The 16,172-nt window shown below is 41.7% G+C and overlaps 2 protein-coding genes across 2 annotated transcripts in view; one reads left to right on the forward strand and one right to left on the reverse strand.

The window, feature by feature from the left end:
- chordc1a (cysteine and histidine-rich domain (CHORD) containing 1a) overlaps window positions 1-1,589 on the forward strand; it is a 6,674-nt gene extending 5,085 nt beyond the window's left edge. Inside the window, exon 11 of the mRNA XM_034310656.2 lies at window positions 159-1,589. Coding sequence (XP_034166547.1) covers window positions 159-311 — 153 coding nt within the window. The 3' untranslated portion in view covers window positions 312-1,589. The remainder of the gene's footprint in view (window positions 1-158) is intronic.
- Window positions 1,590-1,928: 339 nt separating this feature from the next.
- Window positions 1,929-15,637, reverse strand: naalad2 (N-acetylated alpha-linked acidic dipeptidase 2). The gene is made up of 19 exons (XM_026943348.3): window positions 15,457-15,637; window positions 13,821-13,926; window positions 13,552-13,738; window positions 10,282-10,383; window positions 9,347-9,472; window positions 8,558-8,744; window positions 8,357-8,450; window positions 8,180-8,275; window positions 7,997-8,082; window positions 7,570-7,689; window positions 7,319-7,401; window positions 7,166-7,229; window positions 6,981-7,048; window positions 6,565-6,656; window positions 6,325-6,415; window positions 5,974-6,238; window positions 5,402-5,483; window positions 4,750-4,842; window positions 1,929-4,283 (listed from the first exon to the last, which is right to left on the reverse strand). Exons 1-19 carry the CDS (start codon window positions 15,536-15,538, stop codon window positions 4,094-4,096), a joined length of 2,214 nt encoding a protein of 737 aa, XP_026799149.3. The 5' UTR covers window positions 15,539-15,637; the 3' UTR covers window positions 1,929-4,093.
- Between the last annotated feature and the right edge of the window lie 535 nt (window positions 15,638-16,172).

Consider the following 16,172-nt stretch of genomic DNA (forward strand, 5'->3'; position numbering starts at 1 on the left):
AACCGGTCAGAATGCAAAGAAAGGGAAATGATGACCAATTGGAGCACAAAGAAATATAAAAAAAAAATCAACATCAGTGATGATGTAATCAGTGTGCGCCTAGTGATGTGTTTCAGTGAGAAAGTAAAGGTGATGTCACTGTTCTCGTGTCCCGGCAGGTCATCGATGTCAGCAAGAGCGTCATGAACATGATGGCTGCCAAGATTGAGATCATCATGAAGAAGGCGGAGCCGATGTCGTGGGCGCGGCTCGACCTGCCCCCGCCCACTCCTAATTCAACCAATGAGAATAAAGAAAAGGAGAACGCGTAGAGGAAAGAGACTGAGAGTGTAATAACTTTTAGAGAGCTAACTCGGAACAACACACACTGTATTTCTGTACTGTACACACACACACACAGACACACACACATTTCTGATAAAAATAGAACACATACCATACACTGACTATGAAACATGATCTCACACACACACACACACACACACACGGCCTACTTCCATTTCATTCCTTCACAATGTGTCCTTTGTCTTTCCTCTCACAGAGTGCCTGTGCTAGCTAAGTCTCTCAGTAACACACACACTGACACACACTCGCTCCGTCTCATTTGCCCTTCACAGACTGCCCCGTTCCCTACACGAAGCTAGAGGGTACAGGAATGAGAAAACTCATTGTGGCATGTTTGCTAATTGGACAAGATGGCTTCTGAATATTCATATTCACAGAAGCATGATGGGTAATACGATAATGACTCCTGAGCTGATTGGATAGTCAACATTAAGACGTCTGAAGTATTCCTGAAGCTTTTACAGATAATAGAAATGTCTAAAAAAAAAAAAAGGTCTGATTCTGGGCCCTGCTGCATTTCCATGTGTCCTCATCGACTCTCCCTTGTGCACTTCGTCACCCTGAACCCTTTCGGACGCTATTTTATAGACAATTCCTTTACCACCTTGAGTGAAGTTCTTTAGAAGAAGGCTCAAGTTAATGCAGCACTTAGCATTTAATTGGCTGTGCTCAAACTAGGTTTTATGTCCTTTACTTTATTTCCGGTAGCAAGTCATCCAGTCCAAAACCACACCGTATTCACTAGAGAGTCTAAATGGTGTTCTTTAGGGTATACACAACACTGGTGCACATCTGTTCACTATTTTAGGAGCTTTTCTATTACATGTCTATTCCAGAAAGCACAGTGTAGAACATCTAGTGTTGTCAAGCAATCCCAGAATGCACTGCGTAGGGTTTATGTCTATATAATGTACCCTCGATGGTAGAGAAGACCCATAAAAGATGGACACGGAGAGAGTCATGCATAAATCCAGTGCACCTCCTGATTACGCCATCTGGGTCAACAAGAGGCGGGGCTTAATTTAAATATGATTAGCCAATCAGAAGCATGATCCTCACCTCAAAAATCTACTTAATGTTACTTAGCTTGCTTGAAAAAAATGGCTAGCTACTTACTAAGAGTGTGACGATATGGCGTATTAATATATCGTTTCATTCGATACCAAGCTCTAGATTTTTTTATACCTCTGAGTATTGTACAATATTCAACACACTGTATATTAAAGTCTATTTGTCATAAAATACTGCTTGTGTTACGTGACGTGAACTAGGCATTTAAACATAATCTATATGTCTTATTATTACGTCTAGATTATTGTACTTTTATAATGTTTTAATCAATTGAAAACGGAAACCTACGGCAGTGGTTATTTTATCAAAAATGCATCATAGAGACACCACTGTATCAAAAAACATATTGTATTTTAAATTTGCATACCTACTGCTGGAGAAGGAACGTCAAAATTAGCTAACCTGTGCTAGCAAGGCCCTGTGTTTACGTAGCTAGGGTAGCTAATGCTGTTAAACTCATTGTGTCTTTGTGAAGTGGAATGAAAGTTTTGCAGCGAGGACACGTGATCAGGTTTGTGATTAGCTAATGAAATTTATCTTAAGCTCCACCCTGGTTGCTCTGAAGACGCCCACAATTTAGCAAGAGTTAAACGTTCGACACTTGAAGTGCACACTCATGGCTGGTCGTGTCTGGTTTAACAGATTAACGAGGAGTCACAATGCTTCTAGATATTTCTAGATCATTTCCTCGGCTTACTGTAACACACAATTTGTGTCTGAGCGCTTTAATATATGTGTGTAAATTATTGAACATGTGATGAAATATTTTCATGGTAACTGAATATTCTTTGTTCCTCTGATCGTGTAAATCTAAATCATTTGTTCATTTTTTTTGCTTTTTTTTTTTTTTTTTTTAAATCTTTGTCCAAAGAACATGTCAACACCTTTGACCTCATTAAAAATGGGAGGTGCTATGAATATGCATGAACGTAGGATCTGGAAACTTCTAGCAAGCACTGAAGCTGAGAATTACTTTGTATAGGCGGAAGAACTGAAAGTCTTCTTCCAACCTGCTGATCAGATTCCAGCGAAAGTAAAGAAGCTCTTATTTAATAAATGATGTCAATGAAATAAACCTTAAGAAGAATATAGGGTTGTCTTTCATTCTGCGAAATTAGATTTAAGTTGATGCTGTTTATACGGCTAAATGTTTCTGAGGTTCGGATTAAACCCTTTTTAATTCAAGTTACCAATCAAACAGGTTAATAACTATAGAAAATCAATAATAAATCTAACTTTGATTATAACAGATTGTGAACTAAATTTTTAAAGATTACAGACTCCCTGCTTATGCTGTCCAGACACCACTTTGGTTTAGAGCACAATGTTTTCGAGTATCTCGTCATTATTTTTTAATCATTCTGATATATCGTCAATTCAGACCATGATGGGTTTAAAGAAAAAAAAAAGATGTAGTCAAATACAAGAAGCAAATGTGACTCGGTATGTAAGAGTTCTGGCTCTTAGCCTGAGCGTCACTAAAACCCAGTGTACGCTATATGACTTTCTCTTAATGCGACTCTTTCGCCTCACACAATCGCACTGTCTGACCTCCACACACCGAGATGATGATCACACAGTTTTATCAACTTGTGCAGTGTCGATTTGGTACATTGTAAGAATTTTCCAATTAGAAAAAAACCCCACATTCTTTAAAACTTACTCATTACTAATTGATTGATTGATTGCATAAGGAATAAAACACTTGGCGCAGTGCTGCTTTAGGAAAATGATCAATTATGAGATGGTGTGATGTTACGCAACCTGAAACCGAATTACTGTTACGACCCCAAAGTTGATTATTTTCCTATAACTGCACATCCAAACTGCTTCATTCCTCTAATACCACAGCAATACTGCCAATTCCAATTTATTTCTTTTTTTTTTTTCAATTATTTATCATTTTACGTTACATTTAACGTTGTAGAACATCCACGAGACTCTAGTTAGGCTGCATGTTATACCAACTATAGCAGACTTCTGTCCTGAAGACTTTCCTGTTGTGAAAAAAACTTACGGTTACAACACGCTGAAACTGGAGACTTGTTCCATAAATGTTAAACATCTCCTTACAGAAAACTTCACCATACCACAGTGTGTGTATGTATGTATTTATATTATATATGTACACACATGTAGTCTTAGAGTTGTATATATTAGTAGTCTTAGATTACGTGGCGTCCCTGTGCATAGAAGCGATAACGTATTCCTTCAAACCTGCACTACTGTCAGAGCTGCTGTTATAGAAAATTCATCAACACCTTCTGACCAATCAGAGTCGCAAATTCAACAGTGCTGTAGTGACATCCTAGATCCGAATTGCTTCATAAATCTGATCTAGTGTATGTGTGTAACATATACACACACACACACACACACACACACTATGTTATTTATAAATTGTTTTTTTTTTCCTCAGGAACAGCACTGGAGCGGTCGTGACGAAACCACAGCTGCGTAATTGTCTCTGCTCTGCTGTCCACTCCATCCGGGGCATGTCTGAGGTCATGTATGTAGAAGAGGGCAGTTAGCATCTCCTCTAAGTCCTGTTATGTTGCAACAAGTGTTTGATTTTTGTGGCTTGGAATTGGCAACGATTCAAATTTGGGAGAAAATCTCAGGCTCGAGATTTAATCTCAGACCGACTGTCTTGAGGTCAGAGAGATCAAAGGTCAGCTCAGGCGACGGGGCGGAGTGTATCAGCGGCGGCGTTGACGGTGAAAGCAGCGACGCTGATCTGTCTCTTCACCTCGCTCCAGGCTCTCTCAGGCTCGGCGGCGTTCTCGATGTCAAACAGGGCGTCGTAAATCCCGGGGAACGACTCGCCCGCGTACTTATTGTGGCTGCTGGGAGCGAACACCACGTGCCTGCGGGACGGCGAGAAAACAGGACGACAGAAATGACATACAGCTTTCAAAACTTTTCCACTTTAGGTTTCGGCTCCATCTCATTCATCTGTAGCATTTTATGGTTAAAAAAACATGAGCAGGAAAACACAGGACTGTAAAAGCCTGACCTCATCTACTATTCCCCTTCCATTCTCATCCCCTAGAGGGAGCTCTTTCAAAGAGAGACAAAAAGACAACATGAGAGCAGGAAAATAAAACCTGGCTTTGGCTGTGTCTCATTTAGATTCCCTCCCTTTCCTCTGTACACTACAGCGAGCTGAAATGTTGACCGTGTTCACTTCCCTTCCTCTCTGTCACTGGGTTCTTTGTCATGTTCCCTTCCTGTAAAGTGCATTCTTCATTCCTCGAGCTTTGTGCATAGAAGTGTAAAGAGAAACAGCCGACCGTCTCGTGTTGATGACATCACAAAGTGAGACAGGTTTACCTGTAGAAGGGTCGACCGGGGAGGCCGAGGGGATCGATAAACGCCCGCTCCAGATACATCAGCTGATCATTCACCATCCGCACTGAGAGAGAACTGAGAGAGAGAGAGAGAAAGACAGATAGAGACAGATGGAAAATGATTGAGAGACAGTGAGACAGATGGAAAAAGGAGAGAAAGACACAGACAGGAAGAGAGATAGATAGAGTATGAGACACAAAGAGAGAAAATTAGAGACAGACATTAAAAGAGGGGGACAGAGAGATGGATGGCAAAAAAGAGAGACAGAAAGAGAGATGGGAAGGCAGAGAAGGAGACAGAGTGAGAGAGAGAGAGAGAGAGAGAGAGAGAGAAACAGCAACACAGACGGAAAGAGAGATGGGAAGACAGCGAGAGATGAAGAACGAGATGGAGAGAGAGACAGACAGCAAAGATTGAGAAAGTTATAGGCAGAGCAGAACAGAGAGAGAGAGAAAAAGAGAGAGACAGGGAGATATGGAGAGGGACATAAAAAAGAGAGAGAGAGAGAGAGAGAGAGAGAGAGAGAGAGAGAGAGAAGGGGAGAAATGGAGGAAATGTTAGAGAATGTTGGAATGTGACTGATCTTTGTGAGATTTCCTGCATAGTACTGTGTGTGTGTGTGTGTGTTAGTTACTTGGCTGTGTCGAGTGTATTCAGGCGCTGCTGAAACTCCTGTGCTGCGTCTGTGAAATTGTCCACCGCTGAGAACAGAGCATCTGTAAAAACACACACACACACACACACACACACACACGAGTTTCCTGTTCAGCTTTCTGAGCTTCCAATAAGTCAAAACTGTTTGGGCTTCTGTACGAGCCTGGCTTTCGGCTGTGTCTCATTTTTAACTGTGTTAAACACTTTGGAAGTGAAATTCGGCTGTGTCTCATTCAGAGCTAGATTCTCCTAGAAAATAAAGAGAGTGATAATTTCCAAGTAGCGTCATCATCCCATCATTTACTCGCCCTAGACGAGCGAGAGAAGAAGGGACGCTTTAGGAAAGCAAGGATAAAAATGGAAGTGAGCTTAAAGCTGGATGGATTAAAGCAGTAGGAGGGAGCATTCGTAAGTTCCCTTCCCTTTGATTTGGGCGCTGCTGCATTTGAGTTACTTCACAAGTGGGTTTCAGGTTAAACAAGCAGAAGTTAGTAAGAAGTGTAATGAGAGACTGTGTATTTGTGTGTGTGTGTGTGTGTGTGTGTGTCTCACCAAATGTCACGGCGTAGCGCTCCATCTCCTGCGGGTGTTTCTGTGCGAGCTGGTGGATGGTGTGTGCGTACTGAGAGAGAGCGAGTGCGTACTCGTTACAGTCCAGAGGTAGCACAGGGGCGTCGGCTAAGCGGAAAGCCACGCCCCCTCGCACACGTGTCACAGCCTCCATGCGCCGAAAGGTGGGGTCATAGAAACGCTCGACCAGCTCGAACGTCTCGTACACGCTGTGGTAGACGGGATAACTGCTGTACCGCTCCGTCTTCTGTGGCACCACACACACACACACACACACACACACAGTAAGTGTATTCAAGACACACACGCACATATACACACACACTCTCTTACTCTGTTCTTGGTGTATCTCGCTCGCCCAGATGCAATCCCCAGTCTGATAAAGTATGCTTCAAAATCGCTGCCTGAGCCGAGCTTACTGATCCTGCACACACACACACACACACACACACGAGCATTCAGTTACATATCACATACCAATTACTGTGTGTTAACCCCTCCCCATGCTGACGTTTTGTGTGTGTGTGTGTGTGTGTGAGAATAAGAGTAGAAGGGGCGGAGCTTAGCTCTCACCGGGGCGCGTCCCGATTATCAGTCCAGTTGTCTCGTTTGTGCCAGCTGTCATACAGAGTCATTCCCTCCTCCCCTTCCTCTGGACTCATCACCTACACAAACACACCATCACCTAGCGTCAGCCAGCTAAACCTGAGCTGTGTCCCAAATCAAACTGATATCCACTTCGGGAACGCTTACAAACAGACATGGTTTAGGACAGCGTACACAAACACTGCATCTCCGAGAGAAGTCGCCAAAACTTTCGCCACAACTTTACTAGCAGCTAAACTGCTCATCGGCATTCTGTTATGGGAAAACAATCAATGGTGGGGTGGTGCGATGAAGTGGAGTTACTGTTACCACCCTCAAGTTTCTAAGTTTGGGATGCAGCCTTAAAATGGCAGGAGGAACACGAAATATGACCTTTGACCCACCTGTTTGGTGATGTCATACGCCAGGGTATGCAGAGATGGAGTGCAGTCTATTCTCAGTGTGTACATACCTACACACCACACACACACACACACACACACACACACACACACACACACAGAGAAAATATATCAATGTTTAGGATTGTGTGTGTGTGTGTGTGTGTGTGTGTGTGCGTGTCTCTCACCCTCAATAGCGGAGTCTGCGTTGATGTATGCTACAGCTCTCTGCTGAAGCATTTTAGCATTTTCCTACACACACACACACACACACAGAGTTACACACTCGTACACTAATAAACACCCGCCATCATCTGTCTCCCTTGCACTCTCTCTCTCACCTCTGCCCACTCTGTGGACCCCAGCAGGCCGAACTCTTCAGCATCCCAACTAGCAAAGATCAGTGTGCGTCTGGGCCGCCAGCCTGACAGACACACACACACACACACACACACACACACACACACACAGCTGGTAATATCTGGATCAGAAATGCACTATTAGTTCATGTGTTTATACTGGAACCTGCTGTGGAATCACTGTGTTAATAACACTCTCTGTCTGTGTGTGTGTGTCTGTGTGTGTGTGTTACCTTTCTGTAGTAGTTTCCCAGCTGCTCTGACAGTCTCGTGTGTTGCTGCAGCTCCAGTCACAGGATCGATTCCCCCAAACACCCACGCGTCTCGATGACCACCTAATATAACGTACCGATCTACACACACACACACACACACACACACACACACACACACACACACACAAATCTGTCAGTCAGTTATCAGTGTATAATAACTACAGGGGTGTGTTAAACATGTTAGTGTAACTTTATGTAAATGGTAAGTGTGTGTGTGTGTCTATATATATGTATGTACTGTACATACATGCATGTGTGTGTTGAGTATATAAAAAATATTCACGTGTGTTGGTGTGTGTGTGCACACACTGGGTATATGTTAAATGTACGGGTGTGTGCGTGTGTGTGTGTGTGTGTTTGACATTAACTATAGGTGTGTGTATACCTGGCTCCTGAGCTCCTCTGATTCGGCCAATCACGTTGTAGATCCGGGTCACCTGATTGTAGCTGTGCACGTTCATGCGCACTTTACTGAAACGAAACACACGAGAGTTAGCGGCTGTGGCGAGGTAACAGGAAGAGGAAGCGAGTTGTAGTATTTGAAAAAAGAGCCACGCCTTCGCCTCACTTCTGTGCGAAGTCACCGATGAATCCAGGTCCAATACGATACGACACATTCAGAGCTCCTTTCCAATCAGGAGGCGGAGACGCTCCGCCCATATTCCTACAGGAAGTGAGGAAGTGACATTGAGATCGAGTCATTATGAATCACGTTCCACATTAAATCTGATCAAGTCTGACTCACTTCAGCAGATGGACAGCATCACCGTAGCCAATAGGATGTACTGGAATTTTAGGAAGCCCCACCCCCTTGTCTAGACTGAATCTGTAAGTGTACTCTGTGAGGGGGGAAAAAATGTTCTTATTTACATGATAAAACCAGAACATACTCCAAATATATAGTATATTAATGTTCAAAAAGAGTCTGAGGGATAAATTAGCGCACCTTTAGCGGGGTAGCCGGGGGTTAAAGGGTCTCCGGCTCCATTCAGATTCAGGACGTTGCCCCGCTGTGCGCCCCCTTCAGGCAGGTTCCATCCTTCAGGGTACGGCTTCACGCCCTCAGCGCAGTAATCCGACGGGTCCGAGTACAACACGATGCCTTTGGCGCCGGCTAACATGGCATTTTTTACCTAACACACACAGACACAGACACACCCTCCTCAGTCTTCAATACACTTAGATATGCTAACTACTTTAATAGACGACAGTCTAGACATCTAACCAGACAAGCAAGCAACACAAGCAAGCGATTTCAGTGACAACGGCACACAACAAAACACAAGCGCCGCAAATGACAAGTGAATTTTCCAATATTTTTTCCCCAATTTTACGCTAATTAGGTATGATACAGGTATGACTAGCTCGAATGATTCCTACACTGCGTGTGGTGTGACGTTTTTTCAGTTCCCCACTCACAACTTTAGTTCCTGCCTGTGATTAGTTCCTATTTACTGTTTGACGCACAAAAATGGATATACAACGTACAAGTCGAAATTTTCCTTGCAGTTTATCCTCTCTCGAACTCCCAGCATTATTCTCACTATTCTCCCTTCCTCTCACTGAAAAGGTACAAAGTTTAAAAAAATCCTCATGTTTCTGCTGCCTGTGATGTTCACTCTGTGATGTTCTCAGTGTTTCTTTCCTTCTATATCCTTGCTGGTTCGACTACCTTTGGAACGAGGGAAGTTAGAAGCAGCACTGATTGAAACACAGCCAGTTCTTCTTTTCTTACCTTATTGCCTCTGAAGATTTTGCCGTATCGGGCGATGACGATTTTGCCCGTGCAGTTGATGCCCATCTCCCTCTGCAGCTTGAAGAAATCCTCCGTCCTGCCGTAGTTCACATACACCAAATCACCCTGAGGACAAACACGCACACACACACACACACACACACACACACACTTGTTAAGAGATGAATCAATCCTGCTCAGTGTTTAGTCATATTATTTAAATTAGTTATACATGTTTTTCTGTGCACATTAGAACCTATGCTAATGTGCCCTAGCTCGCTAGCTAGCTCACACGTGTGAACAGGCGTGTTAGCTAACTGAGTGGAGGTAACGTAACAAGGCAGCACGTTTAGCTAACAGCGCATTGTCAAATTTCCAAATTGTCACCAAAACTATTGTCATTCCAACAAAATTTGAAGACTTGGAAGACTTCGCTTGAGGCACAGTGTTGAGCTAGCAAGCGTAGCTACTGCACTAATCACCACATCCTTCAACGCTAGCTTATATTGTACCCAGTTTTATTTAATAGTGTGATATTTACTAGATAACATCTATTTATTTTTAGCTACTCCAAAGCTACTTTAGTGTAATGGTAGCTAGCTACAGAGCAAACAAAATGGCGATCACAAGGTTGCCTCAGCTTCAGAGAATCTTTGCTAATTGTTTTACTAATCAGTTCCTTGCTAGCAAGTTTCATTTAACTCTATTATCAGTTTGCTTTTTAAAGAGCTCTTTGCTAGCTTGAAATTTATGTTTAGCTAACATATTTCAGAGACAGCTCCTTGTTCTACCATTAGCTAGCCAGCTTTAGCTCTTTTTTTTATGAATTAAAAAATATTTTTTGATTTTGTTTCAGTACAGCACATGGGTAAGACAGCCATGTAACCTTCAGTGTCCATGATGGCAGTGTGGAGCAGGCCGGTGTGTATCGTTACCTCTGGTTGTCCCTGCGCAGAGAAGGCGTTGTACGGAGGAACGATGTCACTCACGTTCTCATAACCCTCAGGCACTGGTTCAGCCAGAGACGACTTCATGACCTGTGTGTGTGTGTGAATGCAAACGCACTATTAATGATGACTAACTGGAACAGTCGTAATTAATATACTGTAATTAATCAAGCACTGTTAAATTCGCAAATCTGATTGGTCAGAAGGTGTTGATTAGTTTTCTATAACAGCAGCTATGACAGTAGTGCAGCTGCAAATCACAGGTTTATATTAATGCGCTCGTTCTCATACGTTATCGTTTCTATAGTAACAGCTCTTCACAGATAGTTGTATTACTCAATTAGAAATTTACTTTTTTTGCTAGAATTTTATTACAGAAAAAAGAAATAGTTACACAGATAGTATGTAAGGTAGTAAACTTCAGTATACTGTAGGATGTAAGAAATAAAACACTTGGGGACATGCCACTGTAGGAAAATAATCAACAATGGGGTAATGTGATACTGTTGATACCAACTTGTAGTTGATTATTTTCCAATTACAGCACACCCCAAAGTGTTTTATTCCTCTTAAACCACAGCAAATTGTCAATGTTTACAATGTTTATTAATTAAATAACGACATATTGGGTTTTTTATCCATTTACAGTTACAATAAATGTTGAAGAGGTTACTTCCTGTTATTACTAAAGTTATAAAAGTCGTTTCCTCGACACCCTTCAACGTAATTAGACGCAGGTTGTCGTCTGAACACTGAAAGTGGAGACTCCTTCCATAAATGTTAAACAAACATCAACTAACAAACAGTTATATGTGTTTACGTTTTTTTTCTTGTTTATTATTAGTATAAGAATATTTAGCATGTCCATGATACAAGTCCCTGTGTAAGTTGTTACCATAGAAACGATAACATATTAGAACGAGCGCATTGACATAAACCTGTGATGATGAATTAGAGCCGGATCTACTGTCAGAGCTGCTGTGATGGAGAATTAATTAATCAACATCTCGTGACCAAACAGATTCGAGAATTCAACAGGTCTATGGTGTAAATGTACTTAACGCATTAATGGTACGGATTACAGATGTATTGAGGTGTACTATAGTTTCATACTGGAGTAGACGTTGCCTTTTAAATGAAGTCTTGTGACATCATAAATGATAAACTCATGGCACACACACACACACACGTGGTGCTGTGGAAAACCGCAGCATGAGCACATTCACTGCGGTTCAGCTGACTGACCTGTGAGGAATCTGGGGGAGGTGGTGTGAAAAGAAAAAAAAAAAAAAAAAAAAAGAAAGCATAGCACCATCTATCTTCCTCTAACGCACTTTTCATCTTTCTTCATTTCCTTTTTAACTTTCTAACTTTTTTCTTCTTTTATTCCCATCTCTCTCTCTTTATGAGGCTACACGAGGCCCAAGATGAAAGGTTCTATTAGAAAAGCGGGCGCTAGTACATTAACTACAGCATTAATACGAACTTTCATCACCATCATCATCATCATCATCATCATGAAGTCATGTGTATCCATGTTTGCCGCTCCATAATTACAATAATTACAGGTATGTTATTTGTTCCAGTCCTTACGTCAGGGCTAATATACACCTCTAGTGTACATCTGATATATAACTAGCCACAGCCGTTACATCATTTAAAAAAAATTGACATAACTTATTTCAAGCATTTATTTCTACAAACAAAGTGGAATTTTCTCAAGAGAACCAGATCATTTGAAGCTTGAAATTGGTTTAATAATCTTATTTTTGTATTACAATGATCCCATTAAGGGGAAGCATTCACTATATTTGCCTAAATGCTGTATTTCTTTACCGTATTGCTGTAAACTTATGTATCTTTTCCATGATGTGAACTATATCTGTTCAAATGCTGTCTTACGCTCGCATGAGAAGAAGTGTCAACTCCCGAGGATGTGTGTGTGTGCGTGTGTGTGTGTGTGTGTGTGTTAGTGTGGCAAGAGACTTAAGAGGGATATGGGATGAAGACTACGATGATGAAGAATAGCCTGTTTTATATAATAAATAAGTCCATGTATGATAAAGGGAAGAAGGCGGATCTATGTTAATCAAGTCTGTTTGTAACCAATCATGTACTTTACTCTTTGTTCTCTATATGACGAATAATTAACCTATGCTTCTATGTATGTTCATGCAAAACTCGAGAACCCTTTGTAGCTCTCTGAGGTGAACTTAAAGTAGAAGTGGCTACCCAGAATAGAAAATAAGTACTTTAATGAAATAAATATTTGCTTCCGCACATTCAAATGTTGGTAGTGACGTCTAGAAAAGCTGAATTTCCACCAGTCCAGAGTTATCAGAACTACACACCTTTTCTGTGAAGCCGTGTAATTATTACTGCCATATCTCTGGGATTTAAGTCTCACCTCATTCAGTCATAACAATCATTTTTACAGACTGCCATTAAATTTAATACATTAAATTACCATTTAACGTATTATAGCTCATCCCCAAATTGGTAAAGATTGCATTATATCCTGTGGAAAATGAGGTTTTGTGCTTTTTCTTTAGTATATCATCTCCTGCTGAAACCAAACCGAAAACAAGTCTGAGTTTAAACGCAGAACAATAAAATACAGGAGATGTTTAATAGGATGTCCCGGAGACTAATGAGTTCCTAGCACAGGTACAGCTGACCTATTAATGATCAAGCGCAACTGGCAAGGAGGACACATGCCTTACAACAAGTGCTTAGAATAAAGGCGTACACCAATATAATAATCGGTGTGTGTAGTAGTTCAAATGAGGCGCATGTGGTATGCATGGAATTTTTAGTATGACAACCATCTCTGAGTTCTTCCAAGAGATCGTTTATCATGTGCAAATTACTACAGACATCCTCCAGCAACATTACGTAACATATCTTATCCTGTCTGAACAGCACTTTAGTTTCATTGTAATTAGCAAATAATATGCTTTAAGAAAAAAAACAAGTGAATGATAGGCTGGGAGTTTAAGCTTCATGATTTGGTCTTATGAGTGTAAGAATTCTAGCATGTATCCTAAATATTGCATTTGAAATCAAGTTTGTTGATTAAGAAAAGCCTTCTTAACATTGTTTATATCATTATTTGTTCATTCCTGTTTTGGGGGAATAAAGTGCACTGATATACCTGTCACTGCAGCCTTCTAAACCTGAAACGTGTTAGGAGTTAGGGATCAGGGACAGGGGCTTGGATTAGGATTGGTTAGGAGGACTAGGTGTTGTAGCGTGTACCTCGTCCCCGTGCTGGTCCACTACAGAGATGTAGTTCGGCCTGGTGGTGTTCGGATACGAGAGCAGAACATCGTACCACACGAGCTCGGCCGAGTCGAGCCCAAACGCTAGCCACTCCTCCCGAATCTGCTCAGCCAATCGCAGATTCTGCTCCGTTCCCGCCAAGTGGGGCAGACGAGTGAACTTCCTGTTCGGCAGAAAGAAGGCCGCTGATTGGCTGATCTACTGTAGCTAAGGTACTTAAGGTGCGTGTGGATATGTGTGTGAACCTAAGATGCTGTTTGATGTTGGCTGCATGGATTTCATCCAAGAACTCCTGCAGGAAGTCATGCTTCGGCTTTTCGTGCTGCGTGTCAGCAGGTCTCGCAAACCACCCTAAGACGAAAAGACAGTTTAAACTGCTGGACTTCTGGACTGTCGGAGACGTCTTCACTCCCCTCACATATATGTACATACATATATATATCACTGCGCCCATATACAAGGGTCCAAAGATCAGAGTCCATCTGCTACCAAGAACTGTTTCTTCTCCCCTGACAGAGTCGAATAAACACTGAATGGTAGTTATGGATCTGGTCAATAATTTATTATACAATACACTGAAATATTCACACACTCAAAGAAACATCATCAGTAATCTACTCTGGAGCTCGAGTGCCTCAAACTTCCATGCTAATCCCACCATCAATGCCATCGCACTTGTCATCTCGTAGACAGCTAACTGGTTGAGCCGATTTCTCTGAAGTTCTCATAAATTTCTCTCATTTTTTGCTCACTGTCCCCTCTTTCTCTCTCTCTCTCAACTAATAACAACATGATAAATACTGACAGTGGAAAAGATTTTAAGAAAGAAGAGCAATTAGGGGTTATATACAATGGCTTGTAAAAGTATTCAACTCCTAATTTGTTTGAATAACAAATGAAAAAAGCACATATTTGTCCTGTCAGCATTTTTTTTATCACAAACTCATTTTCCAGATGAAAGATAGCCTTCATCTTTGTAATTCTAAACCAAAAACAACAACAACAACAAAATAGTGTTAAACTGTCATTCTAAGGAAGCTGAAGAGAGTATAATAGAGTGTAAAATTATATCTAGGAGGCTGGAGATCCCGGTAAGTGCTGCTGGATCAACAGTGAGGAAGTTTAAGCTGGATCACACCACCCAAGCACTGACTAGATATCCGCAAAACTCAGCATAAAAACAAGCCAGTGAGGCCAACAGTGACTCTGAAGGAGTGCAGTCAGTGAGAGTGGAGTGAAGATGCACCAGACAACCAATTCCTGTAACTCGGGACTGTATGCGAGGTGGATAGAAAGAAACCTTTGCTCAAGGAGAGCCAGATGAAAACATCAGAGTGACCCAGTGAAGTTTTTTTGGTGTGATGAAACCAATATGGAGATACTGTATTTGGTATTTATCCAGCATAAATTATTATCCAGTATAAACTGTAATCTGAGAAATGCAATAAAAATTCATTCAGCAATTTTACTGGTAGCATAAATATATATTCCCTGCAGATTTTTCATAATTTACACACTATATTGGAGTCCAAAGCTGATAAAAATCTTTAAAGGAAAGCTTTACTGATTAATTAGTTTTGTTCTGCAGTTAAATGATGAGAAAGCAATCTGGTTGGGGTTAAAGGTCACTGGATATCACACACACACACACACACACACACACACACCCTGCAACATTATGTTGTTATGTAAAACCTCTGCGTCGCGCGCCTTCCATGGCCTACACCGGGGGTCGTGAAGCCGCACAGCTGACCACCGAATCCGATACCGTTATTTCTGCCTCGCGCTGCACGAGCCAACCGCTGGAAGTGAGACAAAAATCACACACACACACACTCTCTCTCTCTCACACACACCACATAAGCACGTGCGTGAACTTACCGATGATAAAGCCTACGAAGAACAAGAGCGTGAAGACGGTGAGCCACTGCAACCAGCGCACGAGCTTCTTTTTCGCTCCCATTGAAGTGCGCGTGAGAGAGTTTGCTCTGAAGTCCACGCAGCGCGCGCTCACACACAAGCTTATGCAGGACGGGGGTGTATGTGTGTGTGTGTGTGAGTGAGAGAGAGAGAGAGAGAGAGAGAGAGAGAGAGAGAGAGATAATTAGCGTGCTCATTTGCATACTGGCACGCGATTGGATGATATGTAGAGTGAGGGGGGAAAAAAATTATTCAGGAATGTAAATAATTTTGCGGGGCGAATTGAGAACGCAAATCCAGAAATGCGGGACAGCTTGTGACATGGGTGAAAAAAAAAGAAGAAAAAATAGAAAGATGTTTTATGAAATTAAAATATGTTTAAAGAAAGACTATGTGTAATCAAATTATTTGCTTATTTTAAGATAGATAGTTAGATGGATAGATAGTTAGATGGATAGATAGTTAGATGTCGAATTGAACTTGTTTTGTTCCAGATATCTAGCTGAGTATGTAATTGTTATTCTTAAATGATCCCCACCCACAGGCCAGCTCTCCCCTGTAACAGGAAGTCTAACATGTGCTTCCTCTGAGACACATGAAGCCAGCAGCTGAAGCTTTTCAAACTGCTGCTCTTGCTGCCTCACATGGCAGTGTAACGTCCTCGGAGGAAAGCACTA

The sequence above is a fragment of the Pangasianodon hypophthalmus genome, chromosome 14 (assembly GCF_027358585.1).
Source record: "Pangasianodon hypophthalmus isolate fPanHyp1 chromosome 14, fPanHyp1.pri, whole genome shotgun sequence".
NCBI lineage: Eukaryota > Metazoa > Chordata > Actinopteri > Siluriformes > Pangasiidae > Pangasianodon > Pangasianodon hypophthalmus.